Genomic DNA, 26,179 nt, shown 5'->3' with positions numbered 1-26,179 from the left:
CTTGCCGGCAGAATCTAAGAAGCGTTGGCCTCCCTGAGGGGTTGAATGCTGCCCGCGTATGTGGAAGAACATGTTCAGAAAACTGCTGGGGAACCGAGGTGTTGCACTCGCCCATCCAGAGGGAGACAGGGGTCATATGAGCGCAGTGTGAGGCAGCCACGGCGAGGGGGGTCCCTCACGAGTGATTGTGGTCTGGTTCCACAGGTTCCTGGATAAGGAGCGGGTTCTTCAATGTGCCAAGAGCACGCATGGCTGCAACTGGGACAATTGCACCCTGCGTGTTTACCAAGACCTGAGCGCAGAGATGGCCAGAAGGAGGGCAGGCTACAGGCAAGTTAAAGAGATTTTATACAAGAAGCAGGTGAAATTTGGGCTGCTCTATCCGGCGCGACTGTGGGTTACGCACGAGGGCCAGCACCATTATTTCAAGGAACACGAGGAAGCAATGGACTTTGCAAAGAGGCACGGGCTGGTCCCGAGCGGAGGACACTTGGACTCGTGTTGGAACTTTTAATTCTTTCTCTCTTGTTTCGGAGAGATGCCTGCATGTTTTTTCATGCTTTTGTATCTTGGTTTCAATGTGTTTTTTGTCTTTTTTCTCTTCATGTCTCTTTTTCGCTTTTGTGTTGGAATTTTGTTAGAAAAAGAGAATAGTTAGAATGGTTCAGATATGAGGGGTGTTTTTCAGGGAATTTTTGCGATCTCTTTCTGCGTTCAGATAGGAATGGCTGATGGTGCCTGCTATTTAGTTTTGTATGACTTAGATTGCACTATTGCTGGGGCTAACTTTGTCCTGTTTAGAGTATTTGTTGAAGAAGGGCTGATTTGGGGAAGTGGTGTGGATGGGCCGGGGGGAGGGTAGGCAGGGAACAATAGGCGAGCGACTCGCTGGCGCCGGAGTTGGGAGAGAGAGAGAAGCAGCTAGGGAAATAGTAACGGCAGTCGATAGGGAGGGAAACCTGGTGGGGGACCGGGTAGGACTGAACAAAGTGTTTAGGGACTTCTATAGCAAGCTGTACACCTCGGAACCCCCCAGGGGACCGATGGGGATAAGACACTTTTTGGACGGACTGATTTTCCCAACAGTAGTTGGGGGTTAGTAGACAGGTTGGGGGCCTCAGATCAGGACTGAAGTAGTACTGGGGGGCCTGAAGTTCATGCAGTCGGGTAAAACCCCGGGGCCGGATGGATACTCGGTGGAGTTTTATAAAAAGTTCTCCGAGATAGTGGGGCCGGTGCTTATCAGGGTGTTCAACGAGACAAGAGACAGAGGGGTCTTACCCCCTACGATGTTCCAGGCCACTATCTCGCTTATACCGAATCGGGGTCCTATAGGCTGATCTCTTTGATTACCGCAGACGCTAAATTACTGGCCAAGATCTTGGCGTCTAGAATTGAGGACTGTGTACCAGACGTGATTGCGGAGGACCAAACCGGGTTCGTAAAGGGCAGGCAACTGGTGGCCAATCTAAGGAGGCTGCTCAATGTGATTATGATGCCCCCGGAGAGCAGGGAGGCAGAGGTAGTGGTAGCAATGGATGCCAAAAAGGCTTTAGACCAGGTTGAGTGGGACTAATCATGGGAGGTGCTGGGACGTTTTGGGTTCGGGGTGGGATTCATTGACTGGGTTAGGCTATTGTATCAGGCCACAGAGGCTAGTGTGAGGATGAAATTGGACTACTTCAGACTGCACCACGGGACTAGACAGGGATGCCACCTCTCCCCACTGCTGTTTGCGCTGGCTATAGAGCCGCTGGCAATTGCTCTGAGAGCTTCAAGGGACTGTAAAGGGCTGGGGGTGGGATATAAAGTCTTGTTATACGTGGATGACCTGCTGTTATACCCGCCAGACCCAATGGCAGGGATGGACGGAATCATGGAAAGCCCAAGGGAATTTGGTCGGTTCTCAGGATATAAATTGAACATGGCAAAGAGCGAGATGTCGGTAGTGCAGGCAAGGGGTCAGGAGAGTAGGCCGAGGGAGCTGCCGTTCAGGCTGGTAGGGGAAAGCTTCAGATATTTAGGGATACAAGTAGAACGAGACTGGGGCAAGTTGCATAAGCTAAACTTGTCCCGGTTGGTGGAGCAAGTGAGGGACGTGTTCCGGAGATGGGATGCGCTCCCGCTGTCATTGGCGGGGAGAGTGCAGACGGTGAAGATGACGATTCTCCCGAGATTCTTGTTCATATTTCAGTGTCTCCCCATTTTCATTCCGCGGCCCTTTTTTAAGAGGCTAGATAAAATTATCCTGGAATTTGTTTGGGCGGGAAAGTCCCCACGGGTGAGGAAGGCAATGCTCGAGAGGATCCGAGGGGATAGGGGGCTGGCGTTGCCGAAGTTTGCACTACTACTAGGGCAGCTAACATAGCCATGGTAAGGAAATGGATGATGGGTACAGGGTCAGTTTGGGAGCGGATAGAGGCTGCTTCGTGCAGGGGCACCAGTTTGGCAGCCTTGGTTATGGCGCCTCTGCCGCTCCCGCCAGCACGATACTCCACCAGCCCTATAGTGGTGGTGGCTCTACAAATCTGGGGCCAGTGGAGAAGGCATATAGGGGAAGTGAGAGCATGCGGTTCGGTCCCCCAACCTGCGGTAACCACCCGATTTGCCCCAGGGAATATTGACGGTGGTTTCCAACTATGGCAGGAGGGCAGAGATTGCAAGGATGGGCGATCTGTTCCCGGAAGGGAGCTATCCCGAGCATAAGGGTGTTGGAGAAGTTCGGGCTGGCGAGAGGGAATGATTTCAGGTACTTGCAGGTGCGGATTTCGTACGCAGATTGGTACCATCCTTCCCAAACCTCCCACCAAGGGGGATCCAGGACAGGGTAGTGTCAAGAAGAGAGGTGGGAGTCTCCGACATTTATAAAGAACTAATGGGAGCAGAGGAGGCACAGACCGAAGAACTGAAGCTTAAGTGGGAGATGAGGGGGAAATAGAGGTCAGCATATGGGCAGACACTTTGAGTAAACACGACCACAACATGCGCCAGACTCAGTCTGATCCAGTTCAAGGTCGTACATCGGGCCCACAGGACGGTGGCTCGGAAAAATTCTTTGGGCTGGAGAACAAATGTGCTAGATGTGCCGGAGGACCAGCGAACCATGTATACATGCTCTGGGCGTGTCCTAAACTAAGGGGGTGCTGGCAGGGATTCACGGACTCATGTCCCAGGTATTGAAAACTAGGGTAGCAATGAGTCCTAAGGTGGCAATGTTTGGGGTTTTGGAGGACCCAGGAGGAGAAAAAGGCCGACGTCTTGGCCTTTGCTTCCCTGATAGCCCGGCGATGAATACTGTTGGCATGGAGGGACTCAAAGCCCCCGAAGTCTGACTTTAAGACGTGTGAGCTTTCTCGGCCTGGAGAAAATTAAGTTTGTTTGTTTTTTGTACACTACGGTATAATGTTGCTGTTTTATATGCCAAAAATACCTCAATAAAATTGTTTATTAAAAAAAAGAAAAGATTTCAATAGGAGAACTGGATAAATAACTGAAGGGAAATAAATTATATGGCCATGGGCAAAGGGCAGGGAAGTGGGACTAATTAGATTGCTCTTTCAAAGAGACAGCACAGGCCTCCTTGTTTTCATTCCTCGAAAGGAAACATTGAAAATATGTTCCTCACAATTGGCAATGTTAATTCTGTTGACGATACTTGGGATAGATAAATCTCCAAGATTCGATAGTTTCCACCCTGCGTATTAAAAGATGGTGAGCATCTTATCATGGAATGTAGGTGTTTGCTGGCTGGGCCAGCATCCGTTGCCCAACCTTAATTGCCCTTCAACCGAGTGGTTTGTTAGACATTTAAGAGTCAACCACATTGCTGTGGATGCGGGGGAGGGGTCACATATAGGCCAGACCAGATAAAGGTGGCAGATTCCCTCCCCCTAAAAGACATTACTCAACCATGGTAGCTCCCTCTAGAGCCCTTGGTTTTTGGTCTTTTTCACCTAGTTTCCAAGGATAATTGGTAGACAGACTCATCCTATTTGAGAGCCTTTTGTAAAAGGATGTCAAAAGGCACAAGAAAGAATATTGGGAAGAAAGGTGTGAGCGGTAGCCCGCCTGAGGAGTTAGCAAAGTGCGGAGGTACATTGGATAAGTTGACGGAAGTGATGGCTGCCGAATTTGAACGGCAATCGGCAAGCATTGGGGCAAGGGAAGGATGCGATGGAGACCCTTGGTGGAGGAAGCACTGGTTTTGATCAAGGAGGCACTGGAGAAAACATCAGAGACAGTGCAGGAGCATGGCAAGGTGCTGAAGGGGTGGAGGAGACACGGTTGCAACATAATGACCAGTTGGTGTTAAATGATGCCGAGCTGTGGAGGGTGGAGGAAAGAAACAAGGGCCTGAGAGCACATAGAGAATACGTTGAAGCGGCAGAACCTCAAGATCGCAGGTCTGAGGCCGACTGAATACTTTTGAGTCGATGTTTATGACGTTGAGGGGGTGGAAGATCAGGTTCCCCCAGTGAGCTGGATCGGGCCCATCCATCGCTCTGGGTGAAACAATGAATGAATAAGCCACCATGAGCAGCGAGCTTCCACAGCTATCGGACGACGGGGAGAGTCCTGAAGTGGGCCAAGGAAAATGAAGAGGTGCACGGAGAAGGCAGCAATATTCGTATATACCAGGATATTGCAGTGGAATTGGCAAGGAGACGCACGGCCTTCAACAGGATGGAGTTAGCACCATACAAGAGTGGTGTGTGTTTTGGTGTACCTGGCGAGGCTGAGGATTACACAATGCAAACTACCATTTCTTAAAGACAGTAGAGGACACGGAGGCGTTTGTTAAAGATGAAGGGCGAGTAAAGGCGGCCGTGGGACAGGCCGTACGTGGGGGGGAGGGGGGAGGAGGAGGAGGAATAGCGGGAGGCCGTGAAAAATGTCGGGAGGCCCTCCCGCTATTCTCCCACCCGACTTGGACTGAACGTAGAGAGTTTGAATGGGACTTTGCTGGTGGTTGATCGGGTCTGAATGGGGAAGTTTGTGTAATGTTCAATTTTTCTCTTCCCCCACCCACCCCAGCCCCGCCTTTTTCCCTGTTTCTTTTCATTGTACAGAGTTGTGGTTAGTTGAAATTGGTGTTTTGTTTCGGAGGGCGTTTTCATTTTTGTGTTTTCTTTTCTCAATCGCTGTTTTCTTGCTTGAAGGCATTACCTGGCCTGTGGGAGTGTGTTGGAAAGTTTTACGGTTGATGGGGAAGGTTCAGTTCTTGGGTGTGGTGGTTTGAGTTTTGACCTCTTTCTTTGGTTGTCTACTTGTGGGAGGAGGGTTCTGACGGGGTGGGGTGGGATACCTCGCTAGCAGGCCGAGGTTGACTAGTGAATGGGGGATGGGGCTGTGGCTTCCTAAGCCGGTTTAGGCAGGTCTCGATGAGCCTAGGATGTGTGAATGTGGGGGCAAGAGAGATCTTGGTTCGAGGAAGAGGTTAGGGGATTTCTGAGATGGGGAGGGAGCAGGGATAGAATGTTGTCAGTGACTGGGGTTGGTTCTTTGTTCCATTTGGTTAGTGGGGCTGGCTGCTATTTTGGGTGGGCTCTGGTTTCAGCACTGTAGGAGATGAAAGGGATAATCCCTTGCGGTGGAAAAGAATCCGGTTTCAGATGAGGTAGGTGGCAGACGACCAGGACGGTCGATAAGACATAGTCACAAGAACGTTGGAAGGCAAGTCGGTGGTTTTGGTACACTCCAAATTGAGATAATGTATAAGAGGAGGATATTGGCAGCCATACCGGACATGAACACACACCAGTTGATCGTGGTGGGCGATTTGAATTGCGTTCCGAATTGCAAGTTGATCAGTCCAAGTCGAAGTCGTTGGGCCCTTCGGGGTGCAACGGTACGGACAGCATTTATGAAGGAGATGGGTGGGGCGGATCCATGGCAGTTTTGTACCCTGGTGGCAGGGATTTCTCCTTTTTCTCTTTGTGTATTTGCATGTTGATTTTTTCGTGGTGGGGAAGTCTCTATTGCTACCAGGGAGGAATGTGGAATATTCGGCAATGGTCATTTCAGATCATGCTCTTGCAATAATCTTGCACAAGATGCAGATGGATAGAGGGCGAGGGAGCAGCGTCAACAGTTAGTGGATGAGGTTTTGGAGGTAGATGGTTGGTTGGTATTAGAGTGACCCGACTCGAGAGTTCCTGGGGAGTAGAAAGCTGCAGGCACAGTTTGATCTATTATCTCTGATAAAGTGGTGCGCAAGTTGCAGTGCTCGAGGGGGTTAATTTATGAATATGGTCAGTTGTTTTTGGGCTGCGCAGTTGAGGGGAAAGGCGACCTCCGAGAGATTGTTCCGATTCGGGAGTAGATAGGTGTCTGCGCCAGATGAGGTTAACAGGGCATTTGAGGCGTTCTACAGGAGCCGCCTGGGGAGGAGTTGGATATGGTCAGGTTTCTGGAGGGGTTGGTGTCTCCCATGGCGGAGAATCAGGAAAGTTGTAGGTGCCCTTGGGGGTAGGGGAGGTCCGGACAGCTTTTGGGAGAATGCAGACGGTGAAGGCCCCGGGAATGGACTGATTCGCAGTGGAATTTTATAAAATGTTTGCAGATCGATTGGTACATTACTCGTGGAAATGTTGGAAGATTCGGTAGTACGGGGATCTCTTCCGGAGACAATAAGGCAAGCATAGATTTTGCTCAAGAAGGACAAGGACCTAATAGAGTGTGGGTCGTATCACCCGATTTCCTTACTGAATGTGGATGCCAAGATCTTGGTCAAGGTTCTTGCACTATGGTTGGAGGAGTGTCTCCCTCAGGTTTCTGGGGAGGATCAGAATGGGTTTGTGAAGGGTTGGCGTTTGTCTAATGTGAGGCGGCTTTTAAACATGGTATTGCCCCCGACAGAAGGAGAGAGCAGGAGTTATTGTGGCATCAGATGCCGGGAAGACTTTAGATGGTGTGGGGGCATTTGTTCGCGGAACGGTTTGTGGGTTCGGTTGTTATAAAAAGGAACCCACGGCTATCGTCTGTACAAATAATGAAAGTTCGGAATACTTTCAGCTGCATAGGGGAATGAAGTAGGGGTGCCCTAAGCCCCCTTGTTTGCGCTGGCAATTGAGCCTTTGGCCATTGCCCTGAGGCCTTCGGAGATGTGAAATGGAGGGGAATAATGGGGGTTTGTGAAACATAGGGTGTCCTTGTACGCAGATTATCTTCTTTTGTACATGACGGATCAGATTCCCAGGATGATATCATGGCACTGCTGAAGCGTTTTGGGGTGTTTTCAGGATATAAACGGAACTGGGAGAAAAGTTTTCCGGTCACTCCACTAGGGGGTGGTGGGGTTGGTGCTACCATTCCGTTTAACAGGCTATCATTTTAGGTACTTTGGTGTGCAGGTAGCTTGGGATTGGACCTAGCTTCGTAAGCTGAATATTACAAGCTTCATGGATAGTGTTAAGGCTGATTTACAGAGATGGTCTCCCTCTGTCCTCGGCGGACAGAATTCAATCGGTGAAGATGAACGTTTTACCACGGTTTCTTTCTGTTTCAATGTTTACCTGTTTTTCTGCCAAAATTCTTCTTTGGAGTGGAGAATTCAAACCCAGGTCCCCAGTGGCAATACCACTACACCACTGCCTCAATTGCAGGAATGTTAGCTGTAATCTTTTTAAATACTTGATTCAGGATTTGAACCATTACACAGTAAAATTATTCCTACATTTATAAGAGTGGGACAAGAAACCAGGTAACTACTGGCCTGTCAGTTTAAGATCGATTGTAGGGATGCATCCTGATCGGCCCAGTAAGATGTAAATGAATTGGAGGCGGTTCACTAGATTAATACCTGGAATAAGAAGATTGTTTTATGAAGAAAGTTTAGATACACTAGGTGGGGACGTCTGGTGGCAGCCATGTCCTGATCGGTCGCAGACAAGGTAGCTCCTGTTTGAAGGTTTAGGTTTTGGCCCTTTCTGCCTGAATAATAGGCTGTTGGATAGGAAAGTTTGTCAACTAAGTGGTGGTGGGGGGGGTGAATTCTCCTCCAAGGTGAATTCTGCACCCAACAGAAGAAGTTGACTTTGTGTCAGAGGTGGAGGGTCTGTGTGGCGTAGTTGCAGAAGACATGACTGGGGCATCATAGTCGTTGCTCACCCCATTGCCAGCGGTGCAATTGGTGGGGCTGATTAAAGAACTTCGGCAGCATTGGCTAAAGATGCAGGAGAATTGGTCGAAGGCAATCGAGAGAACGGTTACCCCTCTTTCGCAGTGCCGTGGAGGGGATGGAAAAGCGCCTGGAGTAAGAAGGTTCAGCGATTCAAAAAGTGGAGAGGGCAGTCACAGGCCACAGTGATCGAATTGTGAGTTGGAGGCAGAAGCAACGATGCTGGGTGCGGCCTGCAAGGAACTGAAAATAAAAGTGGACGACCAAGAGAATCGGTCCAGGCCGTATAATCTACTCATTGCGGATCTGCCGGGGGAACGAATGCCACAGCCTGTGTGTCAAAGCTGGTGGAAGTCTGTGAAAAGGCCCTGGAGGTGGATCAGACACATCGATCACTAAGGCAGAGGCCGAGAGCAGAGATAGTAAAAATGCACCAATCCCAGAAGGAACAGATCTTGAAGCGGGAGAGGACGACAAGAGACCGTACTTGGGAGCGCCAGCAGATCTGAATATACCAAGACATTGCTGCCAATCTGGCCAAGAGGTGGGCAGGCTTCAATCAGACCAAGGCAGTACTCTTCCGAAAAAAGATTTGGTTTGACGTGCTGTACCCGGCCAAACCTTGGTGGCTTTTAAGGGGAAGGAGCTTATTTTATGTCGTCCATAGAGACACATGGCTTTATTAATGAGCATGGTTTGGAGGAGCATTGGAGGTGGGTAGGCAGTGTGGGGCTGGGGCCTTTGTTCTGATCTTCAGGCGAGAGCTGCCCCTCAAGCAAGCATGCTGGTGAACGGAAGCATTGTGGGGGCTGCGATAAGTAGCTGGTGATGCTGGTGACGCAGATAGTCTATTGGGCAAAGGCAGGACAGAGGGGAGTGAGTGGCCATTTTGCGTGGGTTCAGATAGGAAAGGAACAAATGGGGGAGAGAGATGATTTTGGCTGGTGGATTTTTGGGAGGGGGCCGAAATCCCCAGTGAGGATAGTGACTCGGAATGTTGGGGGGGGGGGGGGACACAGTGTAACAAAAGGAAAAAATTGTCCCCCCCGTCCCCCCACACCACTGCCTCAGGCAGCTCGTTCCAGATGCTCAGCACTCTGAAAAAACTTCCCGCTGGTCTCTTTTGTATCTCTCCCCTCTCATCTTAAACCTATGCCCTGTAGTTCTAGACTCCTCTACCTTTGGGAAAAGATGTTGACTTATCTATGCTCCTCAAAATGTTATAGACCTCTACAAGATTACCCCCAAGCCTTCCACGCTCCAGGGAAAAAAAGTACCAGCCGAGTCCAGCTTCTCCTGATAATTCAGACCATAAAGTCCTGGTAGTATCCTCGTAAAGCTCTTCTGCGCTCTTTCTAGTTTAACAATATCCTTCCTATAATCGGGTGAACATAACTGAACACAGTGTTCCATGTGTCATTTTACCAATGTCCTTGTACAACTTCAACAAGACATCCCAACTCCTGTATTCAATAGTCTGACCAACAAAACCTAGTTGGGCTGATACAGCTGAAGGTGGTATACAGAGCACACCTCACGAGGGCAAGGATAAGCCGATTCTTGAAGGAGTAGAAGATGTGTGTGAGCAGGGTGGGGGAGGTTGGGGTGGAGGGGTACTGTGTATGTAATGGTGACTATGGGTGTTTCCTGATTCCTTTTGTCATTTATTTATGTAAACATGCGGGCTAATGTTTGGGGTTTGGTGGGAGGATGGGATCGTTGTTATTGATATGGGGATTGACGTTACATTCATTACTGATTATTGTTTACTATTGGGTGCACATTTGGCACAAAATGTGAAAAAGGAGAATAAAAAACATTAAAAAAAAATAAAAAATGGTCAATGTAGCTTTTTATCTCAAAGGGGCAGGAAGTTTGTGTTACAATTAGAATTGACCTTGGCCAGATCACATGTAGACCGTCAGAAAGGACCATTGACCTTGGATAGAATATAGCATAGTCACTAGAATGATAGCAGGCTTAGCGGGTAAATTGTAACAAAAGGCTGCAAAGATTTGGCTTGTATTTCCTAGAGTGTAGACCAACCGTGGGTGATCTAATCAACGTGGTTAAAACGTAAAAGATTTGAGAAGGTAAAATAGAGAAACCATTTCTTCTGAAGGATGAAATTCAGGGAGGACAAAACTTTATATCTAGAACTTGCTCCAAAAAGCTATGGACTCTGGGACAACTGAGTTTTCAAAACTGAGATCAACAGATTATTTAGCTGTAGATACCAAATGGTACGGAGCTACAGCAGGGAATAGAATGAGGTATATGTTAACTATGATCGAACTGAAGGCAAGCAGGCTTGGGAAGCGAAAGCGTCTACCCCTGTTCCTTATGGAGTGGGAGGGAAGAAGCTTCATAAGAATAGGAGATATAATTCAATGACTTACCTTCACAACTGAATTCTGGGAAGAATCTTCCATCTTGTTTTTATTACAGTCTCCAAGATTTGCAGTGCATAGTACTGTAATTAGATGAAAAGGCAGCATGAATAAAAATCTCAGATTTTTATTATCGCATGTTCAAAACGTTATCAGCCACATTCTCATAAAATGCTTGCCTGCTATTTCTCTCATTTCTAATCAAAGTCTGCCCTATTAATTTAAAAAAATGAAAAACAAAACAAAATCCAATCTACAGTACTTACACCCAAGGATTATGATTTCATGCAATTGTTATATCCTCTTTCACAAAGCTATAAATTTTACAAACGTCAAGTAGTCTTGCTGTTGGTCAGGGTTCACACCAGTGAGAAAATGCATCAGTCTAGCACACAGAAATGAAGTCCCTGCAGCCTCAGTTTCTCTTATCTATCTGGTTGTTGCTCTTCAGGAACAGCAACGACAACCCACAGACTAAGTTTGCTGTGTAGATTTCAAGTTTCCCCAGTTTACTTTAGGTTCCGATAAAACTTAAAACTATTAAAGTTGTCAGTTATTTCAAGGAACATCATATTTCAACCATAGGGATCAAGTATCTTAGTGAAATAAGAATGAAAATATTACCACAGTATACAGTATATTGCAAGGTGAGTAAAGCAATAGATTTTGACCTCTTTAGACTTAAGCTTTGAAACAAAAAGCGTGGAATAAGCATCAAGAATATTTTTCATTAGAAAATTAACTCATTTTTCACTCAAGTCATTTGAATATCTAGTAGAACACACTGTCTTTTCCAGGAGATCCAATTTTAAAAATTGTGCACATTTCTCTTCTAGGGAAAAGTTGAGCTGTAAATTAAGACAGCTGCAATAATCTTAGGCTCAAGAGTAACACAGCAATACACTATAGTAGAGAACAATGGGACAGCAGGTGATGATCTATCCTACCACCATACTACCACCAATTTGAGCATCGCAATCCAGAGGGAAGTGAACCTATCAAGCGCCTTTACTGCACCAAAGCCAGAGGTCCAGGACAGGTCAGCATACCAAGTTAAGTGGAAGAATAGCACATGATGGCAGGGAGACGGGCTTAAAAGTAAATACCTGTTTGAATTAGAAACAAAAAAATAGTTTGTGCAGTATTTGAGGTGCATAGAAATGTCGAGTAAATTAATTTGAATTCAATATTTTAAGCACTTCCACTGCACAGGTTACAGCCTCACAATCAAAGTCTTCAAATTTGCCACACTGCCAAAATGATGTATCAGCAACCAAATTGGTTAGTAACAGCAGCAGCTATAAATTATGTGGTCAAGTTGCTTAACTCCAAGAATAAATCTATTGATGAGTGAGTAAAATAATAGGAGAATAGGACTACTGATCCCTACAGGAGAAATAATTCCCATACATTCTTTTTTCCTCAAATCCTATTTATTATACCTCTAAACCCTTTCCCTTAAAACAAAGTCATTGATGAACAGAATTCAGTTAAAGGGAATCAAAAGGGTAGACCTTGTGGAGGCCTGCCGTCAAAGCCTAGCTGTGTCAGTTGCACAGGAAGACACCCCTTTTCTTCCTATTACAATCAACATAATGGAACATTATGATTAATGTCAAGTAGCATTAACAGTTTGAATTTAAAAAATACTAAAAAGTAAAATGATTGCATAAAACTGAGTAAAGCCAAATATCAGCGCATAAAATTTAGCACCAAATTATTTTAAATTTAGGTATTCAAGAGATTCTTTACCTTCAGTTTCTCTCTGTTCCTCTAACCATCTCATTTGTGACAAGATACAATTGAGAGTTTTATAATACTGTTGACAAATCAGCTTAAAAATTAGTAATAACTGTCAGTAACAAAGCAATGCAACAGGCAACAGAACAAGGAAAAAGACCTTCACTTAGATTAGGTTAAACTTTGAGGAAGTCCTGTATGAAAGATATTCAACCTCATGTCACAACTTTTGAATTCAATTTGAAGCATTGCAAGTGTTAAATACAGCAGATTCCCTGCTGAATTTAGTAAACTTTGCCAATCCACCAATACATTTGATAGATGCAAAATGAAATAAATTTTGTTTTGTGCTAGATCCTCATTAGCAAGTCATAGAAAAATCATAAAAGCAAATGTTGGAAATACTGAACAGGCCTGGTAGAACCTGTTCTATCTCAGATCTCCAGTATTTTGCTAGTCTTATGAAAAAAATGTAACTTATTTCAACATGTTAAATGTATCTTTTACAAATTAAAAAGGTACATCGACTTCATCAAGGATTACCATAATAGTACTGAGGGTTAGTGGAGTTGTACTTCCAAAAGGTAGCAGTGGAAGCCATGGTCCAAAATAATTGACTATTCAATGCCACTGGACTGTTTGGCAAGGAGTGAAGATTTTTCAAAGCCATCCCACCCACCCACCTCATTTTAATACTGTAGTCCAGAATATAGTTATCAATAGAAAAACAAACTCTGGTCATTTGATTTATTTTCATATCTGTATGACCAGTTTTCTCTACTGAAAAGTTGAGACAAAATGTACCTCAGCTCCATGGTACAACTTTATTTTAATACATCATCTCAGAATAACAGTCGCCATGTTGCCATGCAAACACCTGAATTTCTTCAAATCTACAGAAATGGTTTTAAACTTGCTTAGTTGCCTTCCCCAAAGTTTAGTGTTCCAGATTCAGATTTAGAAGATTTCTCACTTACTTTGGTGTTCATATTTTGTGAAAACTCCAGAATTGTGTCAACTCTTGTCCATGCATCAGGATGCTCTTTTAAATGAGTCAAGACCTCCTGTGCCATTCTTTGCTAAGAGAAAAAAGAATTCCTACAATTATTTGGAATCAGCTTACAAAAAACAGCAACATGACAGGAAGCCATTATCAGTTACTCTGTACCGTTCTAAAGTTAGTATCACCACACTAAATTAGCAAAACATAGGATTAGTAAATCCTCTGGGGCAAATATCATATATCTCTTGGGCACTAAAGGAGGTATGCAGAGCATCAGTTATCAAGGAAGAATTGCTAGGGGACTTCCGGTTGCGGCTAAGCAGCATGTTCGGCAGCTCCCGCTACTCAAGGACTTTTGGGCCGATTTGAGGGCCCCAAACGGCGCTGTCTCGACAAATCCCGGTGGGGGAAGGTGTCTAGAGGAGCATTCCCCATAATTTATGGTGCTCACCCGGAGTGGGGCAAAGGAAAAAGCTGCAGCAGCTCCCCAAGAAAAGCGGGGGAAGAAGGACAAAATGGCGGCCGGCGGAACACCCGAGGACTGGTGGAAGTGGGCACAGGAGCAGCAAGCCTCTCTTCTGCGCTGTTTTGCGGAGCTGAAGGCTGAGTTGCTGGACTCCCTGAACGCGACTACCAACAAGCTGCTTGGGACCCAGGCGGCCCAGGAGGTGTCCATTCGGGAATTGCAGCAGCAGGCCGCTGAGCGGGAGGAGGAGGCCGTGGTCCTCGTGGGGAAAGTGGAGTTGCACGAGGCACTTCACACAAAGTGGCAAGACCGCTTGGAGGAGCTGGACGTTCGCACGAGGCAAAATAATTTGAGGATCCTGTGCCTGGCGGAGGGGCCGGATCTCCCGTCGTACGTGACCACGATGTTGAGCTCGTTGATGGGAGCGGGGTCCTTCCATTTGCCCCTGGAGCTTGAGGGAGCTCACAGAGTGCTGGCCAGGAGGCCTAAGGCAAATGAACCCCCGCAGGCGGTGCTGGTGCGGTTCTATCGATTTAGTGACCGGGAGTGTGTGCTGCGCTGGGCCAAGAAAGAGAGGAGCAGCAAGTGGGAGAATTCGGTAGTGCAAATCTACCAGGACTGGAGTGCGGAGGCAGCAAAGCGGCGGGCCGGGTTCAACCGGACGAAGGCGGTGCTGCATGCCAAGCAGATCAGATTTGGAATGCTGCAGCCTGCGCGTCTGTGGGTGACATACAAGGACCGGCACCACTACTTCGAGTCCCCGGAGGAGGCGTGGGCCTTTGTACAGGCGGAGAAGCTGGACTCGAACTAGGGTCTGGGGACACACTATGGCCGTTGCTGTTTTCGCTGTTGCTATTCTACAATTTTGACACGTGTTTTTTTTATGCTGGTTTTCTTTTTGCTCTGTTTCCGGGTGGGTTTGTCTGTTGGGTATGGGTGTGGGGTATGTGGGGAACGTTGGGGGTGTGTGTTTTATATGTTCTCTTCTGTACGGGGCTGGGGGTTGGGGTGAAACTGGATTTTGGGGAGCTGCGTCAGAAGGGTGGGGTGTGGCAGTGTGAAAGAATGGGCTTTCCCGCTCTGCGAGGCAGCGGAGCTGGAGGTGGGGACGTGGCCTCTACTGGTTTTCTTTCCCGCGCTGAAGCAGTGCCAAGGAGATGTGGTAAGAGGGGGATGACCCCATGCCGGGAGGAGATGCGTTTTGCCGGGAGCTGCCGGGGTCAGCAGAAGTCAGCTGACTCACGGAAGTACCATGGAGGGTAGGGTGCGTCGCGGCTGGGGGGGGGGGGGGGGGGGGGGGGGGGGGGGGGGGGGGGGGGGGGGGGGGGGGGGTGGGGGGATGCCGGGTTGCTGCTGGAATGGCCAGGAAGGAGCTGGTGTGGGTCGGGGGGGGCTAGAGGAGAGGCGTTATCGCCATGGGGAACAGGTCAGGCAAGGCGAGCTGGCCTGGGGCGAGCAGTCGATAAGCTATGGCTAGCCGGCGGGGGAGAGGGGCGGGTTGCCCTCTGATCCGGCTGATTACCTGGAACGTGAGGGGGGTGAATGGGCCGGTTAAGAGAACTAGGGTATTTTCTCATCTGAAGGGGCTGAAGGCGGACGTGGCTATGCTCCAGGAGACCTACTTGAAGGTGGCGGACCAGGTTCGTCTGAGGAAGGGGTGGGTGGGCAGGTTTTTCACTCAGGATTGGACGCGAAGAACCGGGAGGTGGCGATTCTGGTGGGGAAGAGGGTGGCGTTTGAGGCGCCTGAGGTGGTGTCGGACAAGGAGGGCAGATATATTATGGTGAAGGGTAGGCTGCAGGGAGAGAAGGTGGTGCTGGTTAATGTATATGCCCCGAATTGGGATGATGCTGGCTTCATGAGGCGCTTGTTTGGCTGCATTCCGGACCTGGAGGCAGGGGGCCTGATCATGGGGGGAGACTTTAACACAGTGCTGGATCCCCCACTGGGCCGGTGCCCCCAAAGTGCTGAGGGGGTTTATGGACCAGATGGGAGGGGTGGATCCCTGGAGGTTTGGGAGGCTGAGAGCGCGGGAGTATTCCCTTTTTCTCCCATGTCCATAGGGTCTATCCCCGAATAGATTTTTTCGTCCTGAGCAGGGGATTGATCCCGAAGGTGCAGGATGCCGAGTATTCGGCCACAGCAATTTCAGACCATGCTCCGCACTGGGTTGATCTGGAGATGGGGGAGGCGCGGGACCAGCGCCCGCTCTGGCGCCTGGATGTGGGGATGCTGGCTGATGAGGTGCGTAGGAGGGTCCGGGGAAGTATTGAGGGGTATCTTGATACCAACGACACGGGGGAGGTCCAGGTGGGGATGGTCTGGGAGGCTCTGAAAGCAGTGATCCGGGGGGAGCTGATCTCCATCCGGGCCCATAGGGAAAGGAGGGAGAGGAAGGAGAGGGAGAGACTGGTGGGAGAGCTCCTGGATGTGGACAGGAGATACGCGGAGGCACCGGAGGAGGGGTTGCTGGGGGAACGGCGTAGTTTGCAGGCCAAATTTGACTTGTTGACCACCAGAAAGGCGGAGACACAGTGGAGGAGGGCGCAGGGCGCGGTATACGAGTATGGGGAGAAGGCGAGCAGGATGTTGGCCCATCAGCTCCGCAGGCGAGATGCGGCTAGGGAAATTGGTGGAGTGACGGATAGGGGTGGGAATGTAGTGCAGAAGGGGACAGAAGTAAATGGGGTCTTTAGGGACTTCTACGAGGAACTGTACCGGTCGGAACCTCCGATGGGGAAAGGGGGGGATGGAGAGCTTCATGAACAGGCTATGTTTCCCAAGGGTTCAAGAGAAGCTGGTAGAGGGGCTGGGGGCGCCGATAGAGTTGGAGGAGCTAGTCAGGGGGATTGGACAAATGCAGTCAGGTAAGGTGCCGGGGCCGGACGGGTTCCCAGTGGAATTTTATAAAAAGTATGCGGATCTGGTGGGCCCCCTGTTGGTGCGAGCCTTCAATGAGGCATGGGAGGGGGGGGGGGGGCCTTTGCCCCCGACGATGTCGCGGGCACTGATCTCTCTGATCCTGAAGCGGGATAAGGACCCCTTGCAGTGTGGATCATACAGGCCTATCTCGCTCCTCAATGTTGACGCTAAGTTGCTGGCGAAGATCCTGGCCACCAGGATAGAGGACTGTGTGCCAGGGGTGATACATGAGGATCAGACAGGATTTGTCAAGGGACGGCAGCTCAACACGAATGTGCGGACACTGCTAAATGTTATTATGATGCCGGCAGTGGAGGGGGAGGCGGAGATAGTGGTGGCGCTGGATGCGGAGAAAGCGTTTGATAGAGTTGAGTGGTGGTACCTGTGGGAGGTGCTGGAGCGGTTCGGATTCGGGGAGGGATTCATCAAATGGGTGAGGCTGCTCTACGCGGCTCCGATGGCAAGTGTAGTTACCAATGGAAGGAGATCGGAGTACTTCAGGCTCTACCGTGGGACCAGGCAGGGGTGCCCCCTGTCCCCCATGCTCTTTGCACTGGCGATTGAACCTTTGGCTATGGCGTTGAGGGAGTCAGGGAGATGGAGGGGTCTGGTGCGGGGTGGGGAGGAACATCGGGTATCGCTGTATGCGGACGACCTGCTGTTGTATGTGGCGGATCCAGAAGGGGGAATGCCGGGGGTGATGGAGCCGTTAGCGGAATTTGGGGGCTTCTTGGGCTATAAGTTAAATTTAGGCAAGAGCGAGGTATTTGTAGTACACCCAGGTGATCAGGAGGGGGGAATTGGGAGACTCCCGTTTAAGAGGGCAGTGAAGAGTTTCAGATACCTGGGGGTGCAGGTGGCCAGGAGTTGGGGGACTCTCCAGAAACTTAATTTTACCAGGCTGGTGGAGCAGATGGAGGAGGAATGTAAAAGGTGGGACATGGTGCCGCTATCGTTGGCGGGTGGAGTGCAGTCCATCAAAATAACGGTTCTCCCGAGGTTCTTGTTCCTTTTTCAGTGTTTGCCCATCTTTATCCCTAGGGCCTTTTTTAGAAAGGTGACTAGCAGCATCATGTGTCGATGGTGCGCAAGTGGGTAATGGAGGGTGAGGGGGCAGCATGGAAACGGATGGAGAGGGCGTCCTGTGGACATACAAGCCTGGGGGCCCTGGTAACGGCGCCGTGGCCACTCCCTCCTACAAGGTATACCACGAGTCCGGTGGTGGCGGCTACCCTCAAGATTTGAGGGCAGTAGAGGCGACATAGGGGAGAAGTGGGGGGCTCGATGGAGGCCCCGTTAAGGGGGAACCATAGGTTCGTCCTGGGGAACATTGATGGGGGATTTCAGGGTTGGCACAGAGCGGGCATCAGACAGCTGAGGGACCTGTTTATTGATGGGAGGTTTGCGAGCCCGGGGGAGTTGGAGGAGAAATTTGGGCTCCCCCCGGGAAACATGTTCAGGTATCTGCAGGTAAAGGCATTTGCTAGACGGCAGGTGGAGGGATTCCCTTCGCTTCCCGCGAGGGGGGTGAGTGACAGGGTGCTTTCGGGGGTCTGGGTCGGAGAGGGGAAGATATCTGATATCTACAAGGTTATGCAGGAGGCGGAGGAGGCGTCAGTAGAGGAGATGAAAGCTAAGTGGGAGGGGGAACTGGGGGAACAGATCGAAGACGGAACATGGGCTGATACCCTGGGGAGGGTTAATTCTTCCTCCTCGTGTGCGCGGCTTAGCCTCATCCAATTCAAGGTGCTGCACCGGGCCCACATGACTGGGACAAGGATGAGTAGGTTCTTTGGGGGTGAAGACAGGCGAGTCAGGTGCTCGGGGAGTCCAGCGAACCATGCCCATATGTTCTGGGCATGCCCCGCACTGGAGGAGTTCTGGAAGGGGGTGGCGAGGACGGTGTCAAGAGTGGTGGGACCCAGGGTCAAGCCAGGATGGGGACTCGCGATTTTTGGGGTTGGGGTGGAGCCGGGAGTGCAGGAGGCGAAAGAGGCCGGTGTGCTGGCCTTTGCGTCCCTAGTAGCCCGGCAAAGGATCTTACTACAATGGAAGGATGCGAGGCCCCCAAGCATGGAGACCTGGATCAATGACATGGCGGGTTTCATTAAGCTAGAGAAGGTCAAATTCACCCTGAGAGGGTCGGTACAAGGGTTCTTTAGGCGGTGGCAACCTTTCCTCGACTTTCTGGCTCAACGATAGGGTACGGGGACAGTAGCAGCAGCAACCCGGGGGGGGGGGGGGGAGAGACGATGACTATGTTTGTTTATTTAATTTTTTTAAAGTTCTTTGTTGTTCATTGGGGTTGGGGGGGTGGGGGATGTGATACATGCGTTGATACGGTCTGGGGGGTGTTACAGTTATTATGGGTTATTTTGTTGCATTACATTGTTTGTCGTTATGTTTTATATTTTCTGTAAAAAATTCCAATAAAAATTATTTTAATTTAAAAAAGGAAGAATTGCTAGCACGGCAGAAATTCACAGCACTGAAAATAAAATAAAAAATAAGAAACATGTATGAAGTGCAGCAGTGAATTTGAAAAACAGCTGCAAACCATGCAAGTTTATAATAACTCAAAACAGAAGCTTGGACGAAAAGTTATATTACCAAACAACCTTCCGTGAATTGTTAAAAAATATCTGAACAGAAAACTCAATTTAAGCTTCTACCAAGAAGTCTACCCGCCTTATTAATTTATTTGGGCCAGGAGTGTCAAACACCACATCAAACAAACTGCTTCAAACCTATGAAACAGACTTCCAAACCTGCTGGTGCAATGTAAATCTGGCAAGGAAGCATTAAATGATTAAACATTCCCTCCCGGTCGTTGGAAACCCATTCATCGCCCTGCAGCTTCTCAACTTCTTGTTCACTTTTAGCAACTGAAACATTATAAGGCCTATTTGCCAGTTTGTTTGAGTTTATCTTGGATTGGGTTTTTAAGATTAAGGAAGCTCTTCGGCATTTTGGAGGTATATGGGTGCAAGTGTAATTTATTGATCACATACAAAACACCCTTCCCATGAATACAGCATCTAAAAAAAAAATGCCATGAGGCAAACTTTCCCCCAGGTTTCCTTACAAACCTTTTGAGTGGACTGCTAATTCGGAATTTCATAATTCTGCTCGGAAATAACGGATTGTTGACTCCACCATCTTTTGCCAATTCAAAAGGTTCAGTTACATCACTTAATAGAAATGCAAATTTATTGACTTTTCATTCTTTCCAGTGTCCCTTCTAACTAAAACATTTGCTGAATGTTGAAAATTATTACTGTTTGGTGTATTTTTATAGGGGTGCATGTGTGGCTACTGACTGTGTATGGCAGTGAATAGTGAATGGCATTTTACAAAAGTTATGGACATTTTTAAACAGCGAGAGGATACAAGTTGCGAGATGATTATTGTACACTTCTAAAGTCACATAAACATATAAATCACCTTCGAACACACTAAAGGACTGCACACTAATTAAAACACTTTTAAAAAGTGAATAGTGATGTATAGTGGTGTAACATGGCAGCTTGTTTACCCACACCAAGTAGATAAGTGACCAGATAATCTGTTTGTTGAGGGATTTTGCTGAACAAGTGTTTTGACCAACAATGAGAAATGTGATGGGGTATTTTACATAATAATTTGTATTAATGTCACAAGTAGGTTTACATTAACACTGCAATGGAGTTACTGTAAAACTTGTCTAGTCGCCACACTCCGGCACCTGTTCGGGTACACCGAGGGAGAATTCAGAATGTCCGACTCACCCGACAAGCATGTCTTGGGACTTTTGGGAGGAAATCTGAGCACCCGGAGGAGACCCGCGCAGACACAGGGGAGAACATGCAGACTCCGCACAGACAGTGACCCAAGCTGGGAATCTAACCCGGGACCCTGGTGCTGTGAAGCAACAGTGCTAACCACTGTGCTACCGTGCCGATTACATCAATAGATGGGCAGATTAAAGCACCTCTGTCAATGCAACCCTTTTGATCACTGCATTAAAGTACCAGAGAAGCTCTTGTATTCAAGTCCTGGAAGAAGCAAGACAGTGCCACCATCAAGCCCAAGCGTGACATAATTTTGGCAATTAATTTTCAAACATCACAGTAACATGTTGCTGCAGTAATCTTAGTCACTCCATAATCTCCATACCAAAATAAGCAATTACAAAACCCATTGTTATTACATGGACTGTACAACACAGAAACAGGTAATTTACTCAAACTGGTCTCTGCCAGCATTCATACTCCACAGACCCTTTGCCCATCCCTCTTCAACTAACAACATCAGCATTTCCTTTTATTCCTTTCCCCCTCATTTGGTCTCCCCTTAAATGCAGCTATACTATTTGCCTCAACCTCTTATGTGATCACTCTTTCAATAAAGTACTCCTCCTGAATTCCCAATTGTATTTATTAATTACCATTTTATCCAAGGGTTCTAACGTTGATCTCCCACAAGGGGAAACATCTCAACATATACCCTATCAAACCCTTGAGGAACAAAACAAGAGTCCTATGTTTGGTCAGTCTTTCCTGGCAACAACATCCTGGGAGTCCTGATATGAACTTTGTGGAGTTTTTTTGCATGTTCTCCAATGCCTCATATCTTTTTTTAAAAATAATTTAGAAGACCAGAACCAGACAAAATTCCAAGTGTGGTCTGACCAAGTTCTATAGAGGTTTAACATTTTCCCCTCTGGAAATCTTTTTTTTTTTTAAATGGCTGTATTAACTGGTGTTGCTACTTCAGAAGTGTGTGTCCTACCTTATTCGAAAAAAATGCACCATCTCATAACACAAAATTAATTTGTCATATAACCACCATTCTGAAAGTTTAACACATTCTTCCTTTTAATTAACTACAAATTTAACTACCAATTCAAGAAACCAAATCATTAATGTAAATTGTGAACAGTTGTCTAAGTCTCAAGTCTTAGAACACCATATCCCACTGGCCAAGAATGGCTACCTTTAACCTACCTGTTTTCCTGTTTAATAGCCAGCATTCTGCTACCTGGCTCTTGACCTGTTCCAGAACCATAATCACAAGCCTTAGAACACCTTGGAAAAATGCAAACTTTTAATGATACCACATTAAAGTAGTAAGAGTAGACAAAAATAAAGATTCAATAGCATCATCTAGCAAGGCTTTTCCCTTTTGAAATTCATGTTGACTACTCCATAATATTCTTGGTTTTTGGGGCCTGGATTTTGGAATCAGCAGTGATCAACAGTGTTCACCATTCATTACACATTTTTTTTTGTGGAATTTTGTACGACAACATAGAGTAATTAGTTTAGTGCCCTCTTCAGGGGATCGGGGACCAGTGAGTAACAAGGCAAGCAACAGTGTCTCTGAAACCAGATTAAAGAATCCTTTTTGAGACAGTCTTTGAACCAAAAAGTGCTAGCTAAAATGTCATTGTGATTACACATGTTCCTATGGCGAAGGTTGCTATCCGATTTTCTAAATAATTGGTGCGTGGCAATATCCTCACCGTTATTTCTATTCCAAAATTCAGGTCTAGATGGTTTGCTAGTATACTGTCAAGTAAGATTCCTTCACCTTTCCTAACACCAATGTTATCCAACTGCCTTACAATTGCCTGGTACTTATTTTAAATATAGGTATAACATTAGCTGTTCGCCAGTTTTATGGCACTATTTAAAAGCACACCTCTGTGGATGCAATCCATATATATGATTATTCAGCTTATTCATTTGTTACCTGTGCACCTTCTCCATGGTACAAGCAATTCACCACATTATCCAGAAGGTTTATATCAAGCTTCTGAGTGAAGTCCAGCAGCTGGCGAGCTGCATGGTCTGCTAAAATTGTCATTATGGCTGGCATAGATTACTGCAAGAAAAAACTTGCTGTAATTCCTAAATAAATTAAAAAGAAAAAAGTTGAAACATTCTATTGGAAAACACCCAGTGCTGGTCGAAAATACCATAAAATAAAAAATACATAAATATATAATCTAATTACAGAAACATGAAAATAGCCAAGATGGTAACAATACTGAATTTAAGTCAAAATGAAGCAAATTGTCATCACCCTTGCAAATTGCATCACAAGACTCACTGTCTTGTTTAAATATATATTTTTTTTACAGAATACAACTCTACGATCAAATCCGAGGTAGAACAGATAGGAGACAAGATAACAGGAGTTTCTCTCTCTCTCAATACTTTAACCAACAGACAATAGATTAACACAACATGGAACCAAATTCCCGTCACAAGCTACCTTGGAGATGACTGACTAGAAGACTGTCAGTCAAGAATGTTTCCATTTGAACTACAATATCATTAGGTCACTTCTGGCCACCAGATACAGTTCATTAAGAATGGGATGGTATCCTACAAACAACAGACTGCCTTTTTCCTATGGATTTTTATAAAGTATAATACTTAATTTTACAAATAAATTGGCATGCACCAATAGGTGAATTAGAAAAAAAGTTCTTTAAAAAAAAAAGGTCCCATCTAGTTTGTTCAGTTACTTGATTTCAGATGAGGTAGCAACAATATTCTATGTAAGCTTAACATGACTTCCCTGCATTACAACTAGCCCAGCATCCCAGAATGATAATGGGGAGAAAAAAGAGAAGAACAAAAAGAAAACAAGAGGATTCCCATTCCTGTCACTGTGCAGTGAATCCGACTGGAATGACATTGTCAGGCAAGGATAGGACTGGGTTCAGATGTGATACCCCACAGTGAAATAGCCTGCCAACACTCACTGTCTAGGTTGGCACTGAACAGTAAACCACTTTGGGCCAAGATACAGAGGATGCCCACGCGCTGTGGAACCAGTACCCCCAGTACGAGTCAACATCTTCAGGAAAAGGTGTAAACTGGAAAAAATGTTGGCAAACGTACACATTTTAAATTAAGTAATGCACAAAGTTGAGTCAATACAAATATATTACGCGATTATAACAAGATAGGCTGCAAAATGATCCCCTATTTGGGATGGGGAGCGAAGAAGTGATTCTGAAAGGTTCCAAGTTGACATTACAATGAAAATTTAACACCAAACCATCAATTCTTCCTCCAATATTAAGTATTATACACCAATATTTATTATCTTAAAGAGCTGCCTGCCATGTTGGACTTTTAGATTGCTTAAATTTTGAATTATCCATTAGTTTACATCAAAATCTTATTTAGCCTGCAGATAGATCAACTCTGAAAGCTATCCCCTTAATTAAAAAGAATTTGCATTCACCGGGAACTCCATAAAAACTAAAGTCTCGTAGAATTTCTGAGATTCGACTATGTTGCAAAATATTAGCTTAAAAGACGCATGCACATACAGTATTCATAAATTGCCGCTGTCCTGACAGTTTTTGCTCCACTTAGTAACCTCTCAAATGATTGGCTGGTAAGACAATTTTAAATTTCTGTTTAATGACAGTGTGTACCAATCTTTTTTTCTTAAAAATACCCAAGTTCTAGCCATCTTACCTGTAAAAGTGATCGTACTCGCATGATCGAGCTTGCTTTATAACTTAATGATATTAACTACACAAAGCATCCAGAGCCTTGACCTGTGTCATTTTAGTCAAGTGCGCTTAAAAGAAAATTCGCAATATGTTAAAAAAAATCCGTACAAAATAAAAAAAATCGTTCACCAAAAACAATCACATGCCAAAGTAGTTACTCTTTTTTTTAAAATAAAAGGCACTTCCTAGGAGTCCCCTCCTCCCTCAGACTGGGGAGCATGGCGAGACCATCACGTGACCAGTAGGTGCAGTGATTCCGCAGCCGAGCCTCGGCCGTTATTTCTGGAATGTTCCACTCCAGATTTCAACAAACCCGGCAGCCGGACGCACCCAGTGGAATTTAAAGCTCTACAGACACAGTCGCACATAAAGTGATCAACTCGCTCGCCCCCCACATGCCGATGTTTACTGTGCTCCCTCCTCCCCAAACACCGCCACTTTCTGGCGGTCACACAACCCCCACACAGCGGCTCCGTGTGGTAAGCTCGGGTCATGCAGGCCTACCCCTCGGCACAGTTGGGAGTTTGCAGCCAGGCCTCGGCGGTGGCATCACCGCCGCGCAAAGAATCTCAAAACTTATGAACACTCACCCAAAATGGTATGGTTTTTGGCTAAACTGCTAGCCTCCTTCAGTCTAAATGAACGAGCTTCCGCCACACACCGGCCTCAGCACCCTTTAAAAAAAATCTTACCCGAGACAGTAGTTCGGTTGAAGGGGAAGGAGGGGGGTGGGTAGGTTGTCGGGGGGGGGGGGGAAGGGGGCAAGAAATCAAATGGCGGGAATTTAAAAAAATACAAGCACACACTCAAGGTCGCCTCTTCCCCTTTTTGTTTTGCTTCTTTTGGTCCAAAGTCCAAAAGCAAAAATAATAAAAAAACAGTGCTGGAGCTAATCGGCCACAATTTGAAAACACTCACTCCACTCTGCAATTTTGTCAAACTGTGCGAGTTAACAATTACAACAATTGAACAAAAATGAAAACAACCGCCATGCCCGATTTACTTTTTTTTTTCAGAAAGATTTTTTATCTCTTCCGATTCATTTTTCGGGAGCGTTTTTGTAGCAGACCGTGTTCTACTAACAACCTCGAAAGCTTCTCTGGCAAAACTAGTAACCGGTTGTAACCGGTTCAGACTGGGAGATTCCATCTCGGTTTAGTTTTCTGCCGATAGGGCGTCAGTATCACAAACAGACCAGTCGCGCCGCCTCACGCCGCGCCACGTCCCTACGTCAACGTCGGTCAAACGGACGCAGCGAGCCTCAGCCCCTCCCCCAACATTGAGTGCGCGCCGCAGTTTGAAACGGTCGGACCCAATTCGTATGATGTGTTTTCTGAGGGGCTCGGTCGGTCAGTCAGTGTATTTGGGAATTGTACTGCACATTAGGCTGAAAAGTCCATACTTTCCAGTTTTAAGAAGCCTCAAGATCTGCGCGACAAAATTGACTAATTAATGCTGAGTTTCACTGATTTTCTAATGTGTACAGGTGGGTGAGTAACGTGGCTTAAAAACAAAGTTTCTGTCATGTTTCTGTGCTAACCGGGACATCGAAACCTGTTATTGCCAAATTGAACATATTCACTTTTCACACTCGTTGCTTTGGAGAATAATATTCGGCGATGGAAGGATTGGTCCAGCAGATTAACCCGTCTGACAGGTCATGATCATTTTTTTGCACCAGCCAATAAGATGGGGGTCTTCATAGAATCCCTACTGTGCAGAAGGAAGCTATTCGGCCCATCAAGTCTGCAACGACCCTTAGAAGGAGCACTGTCTTAAGTCCCGCTAGTAACCCCACATCACCTTTTGGATACTTAAGGGGCAATTTTGCATGGCCAATCCACCTAACCTGACACATCTTTGGGTTGTGGGGACGAAACCCATGCAAACACGGGGAGACTGCAAACTCCAACACAGACAGTGATCCAGAGCCGGGATCGAACCTGGGACCCTCGGTGCCATGAGGCAGCAATGCTAACCACTGCACCACTGTGCTGTCCTCTTGATTGCATTGCTGCTT

General features: G+C 46.9%; 2 protein-coding genes across 4 annotated transcripts in view; one reads left to right on the top strand and one right to left on the bottom strand.

The window, feature by feature from the left end:
- LOC119972343 (exportin-1) overlaps positions 1–25,306 on the bottom strand; it is an 86,283-nt gene extending 60,977 nt beyond the window's left edge. The window contains exons 1-4 of one of the 2 annotated variants that reach the window (XM_038808892.1): positions 24,750–25,306; positions 22,374–22,531; positions 13,227–13,328; positions 10,525–10,592 (exon numbers count right to left, since the gene is read on the bottom strand). In XM_038808892.1, the coding sequence (XP_038664820.1) occupies positions 10,525–10,592; positions 13,227–13,328; positions 22,374–22,499 (296 nt within the window). In that variant the 5' untranslated portion in view covers positions 22,500–22,531; positions 24,750–25,306. Of the gene's footprint in view, positions 1–10,518; positions 10,593–12,023; positions 12,168–13,226; positions 13,329–22,373; positions 22,532–24,749 lie in introns of those variants that run through there. The other variant, XM_038808884.1, reaches the window with a different exon arrangement.
- Positions 25,307–25,392: 86 nt separating this feature from the next.
- The window catches only part of si:ch211-63b16.4 (kinesin-like protein klp-20), a 277,118-nt gene continuing 276,331 nt past the window's right edge, over positions 25,393–26,179 (top strand). For both annotated transcript variants that reach the window (XM_038808932.1, XM_038808905.1), the window contains exon 1: positions 25,393–25,645. The gene's annotated coding sequence lies outside the window, so the exon portion shown is untranslated. The remainder of the gene's footprint in view (positions 25,646–26,179) is intronic.

This window comes from Scyliorhinus canicula, chromosome 1 (genome assembly GCF_902713615.1).
Source record: "Scyliorhinus canicula chromosome 1, sScyCan1.1, whole genome shotgun sequence".
NCBI classification, from domain to species: Eukaryota; Metazoa; Chordata; class Chondrichthyes; order Carcharhiniformes; family Scyliorhinidae; genus Scyliorhinus; species Scyliorhinus canicula.
Note: the sequence above shows the minus strand (reverse complement) of the source record. Positions and strands in the feature narration are given on the sequence as shown.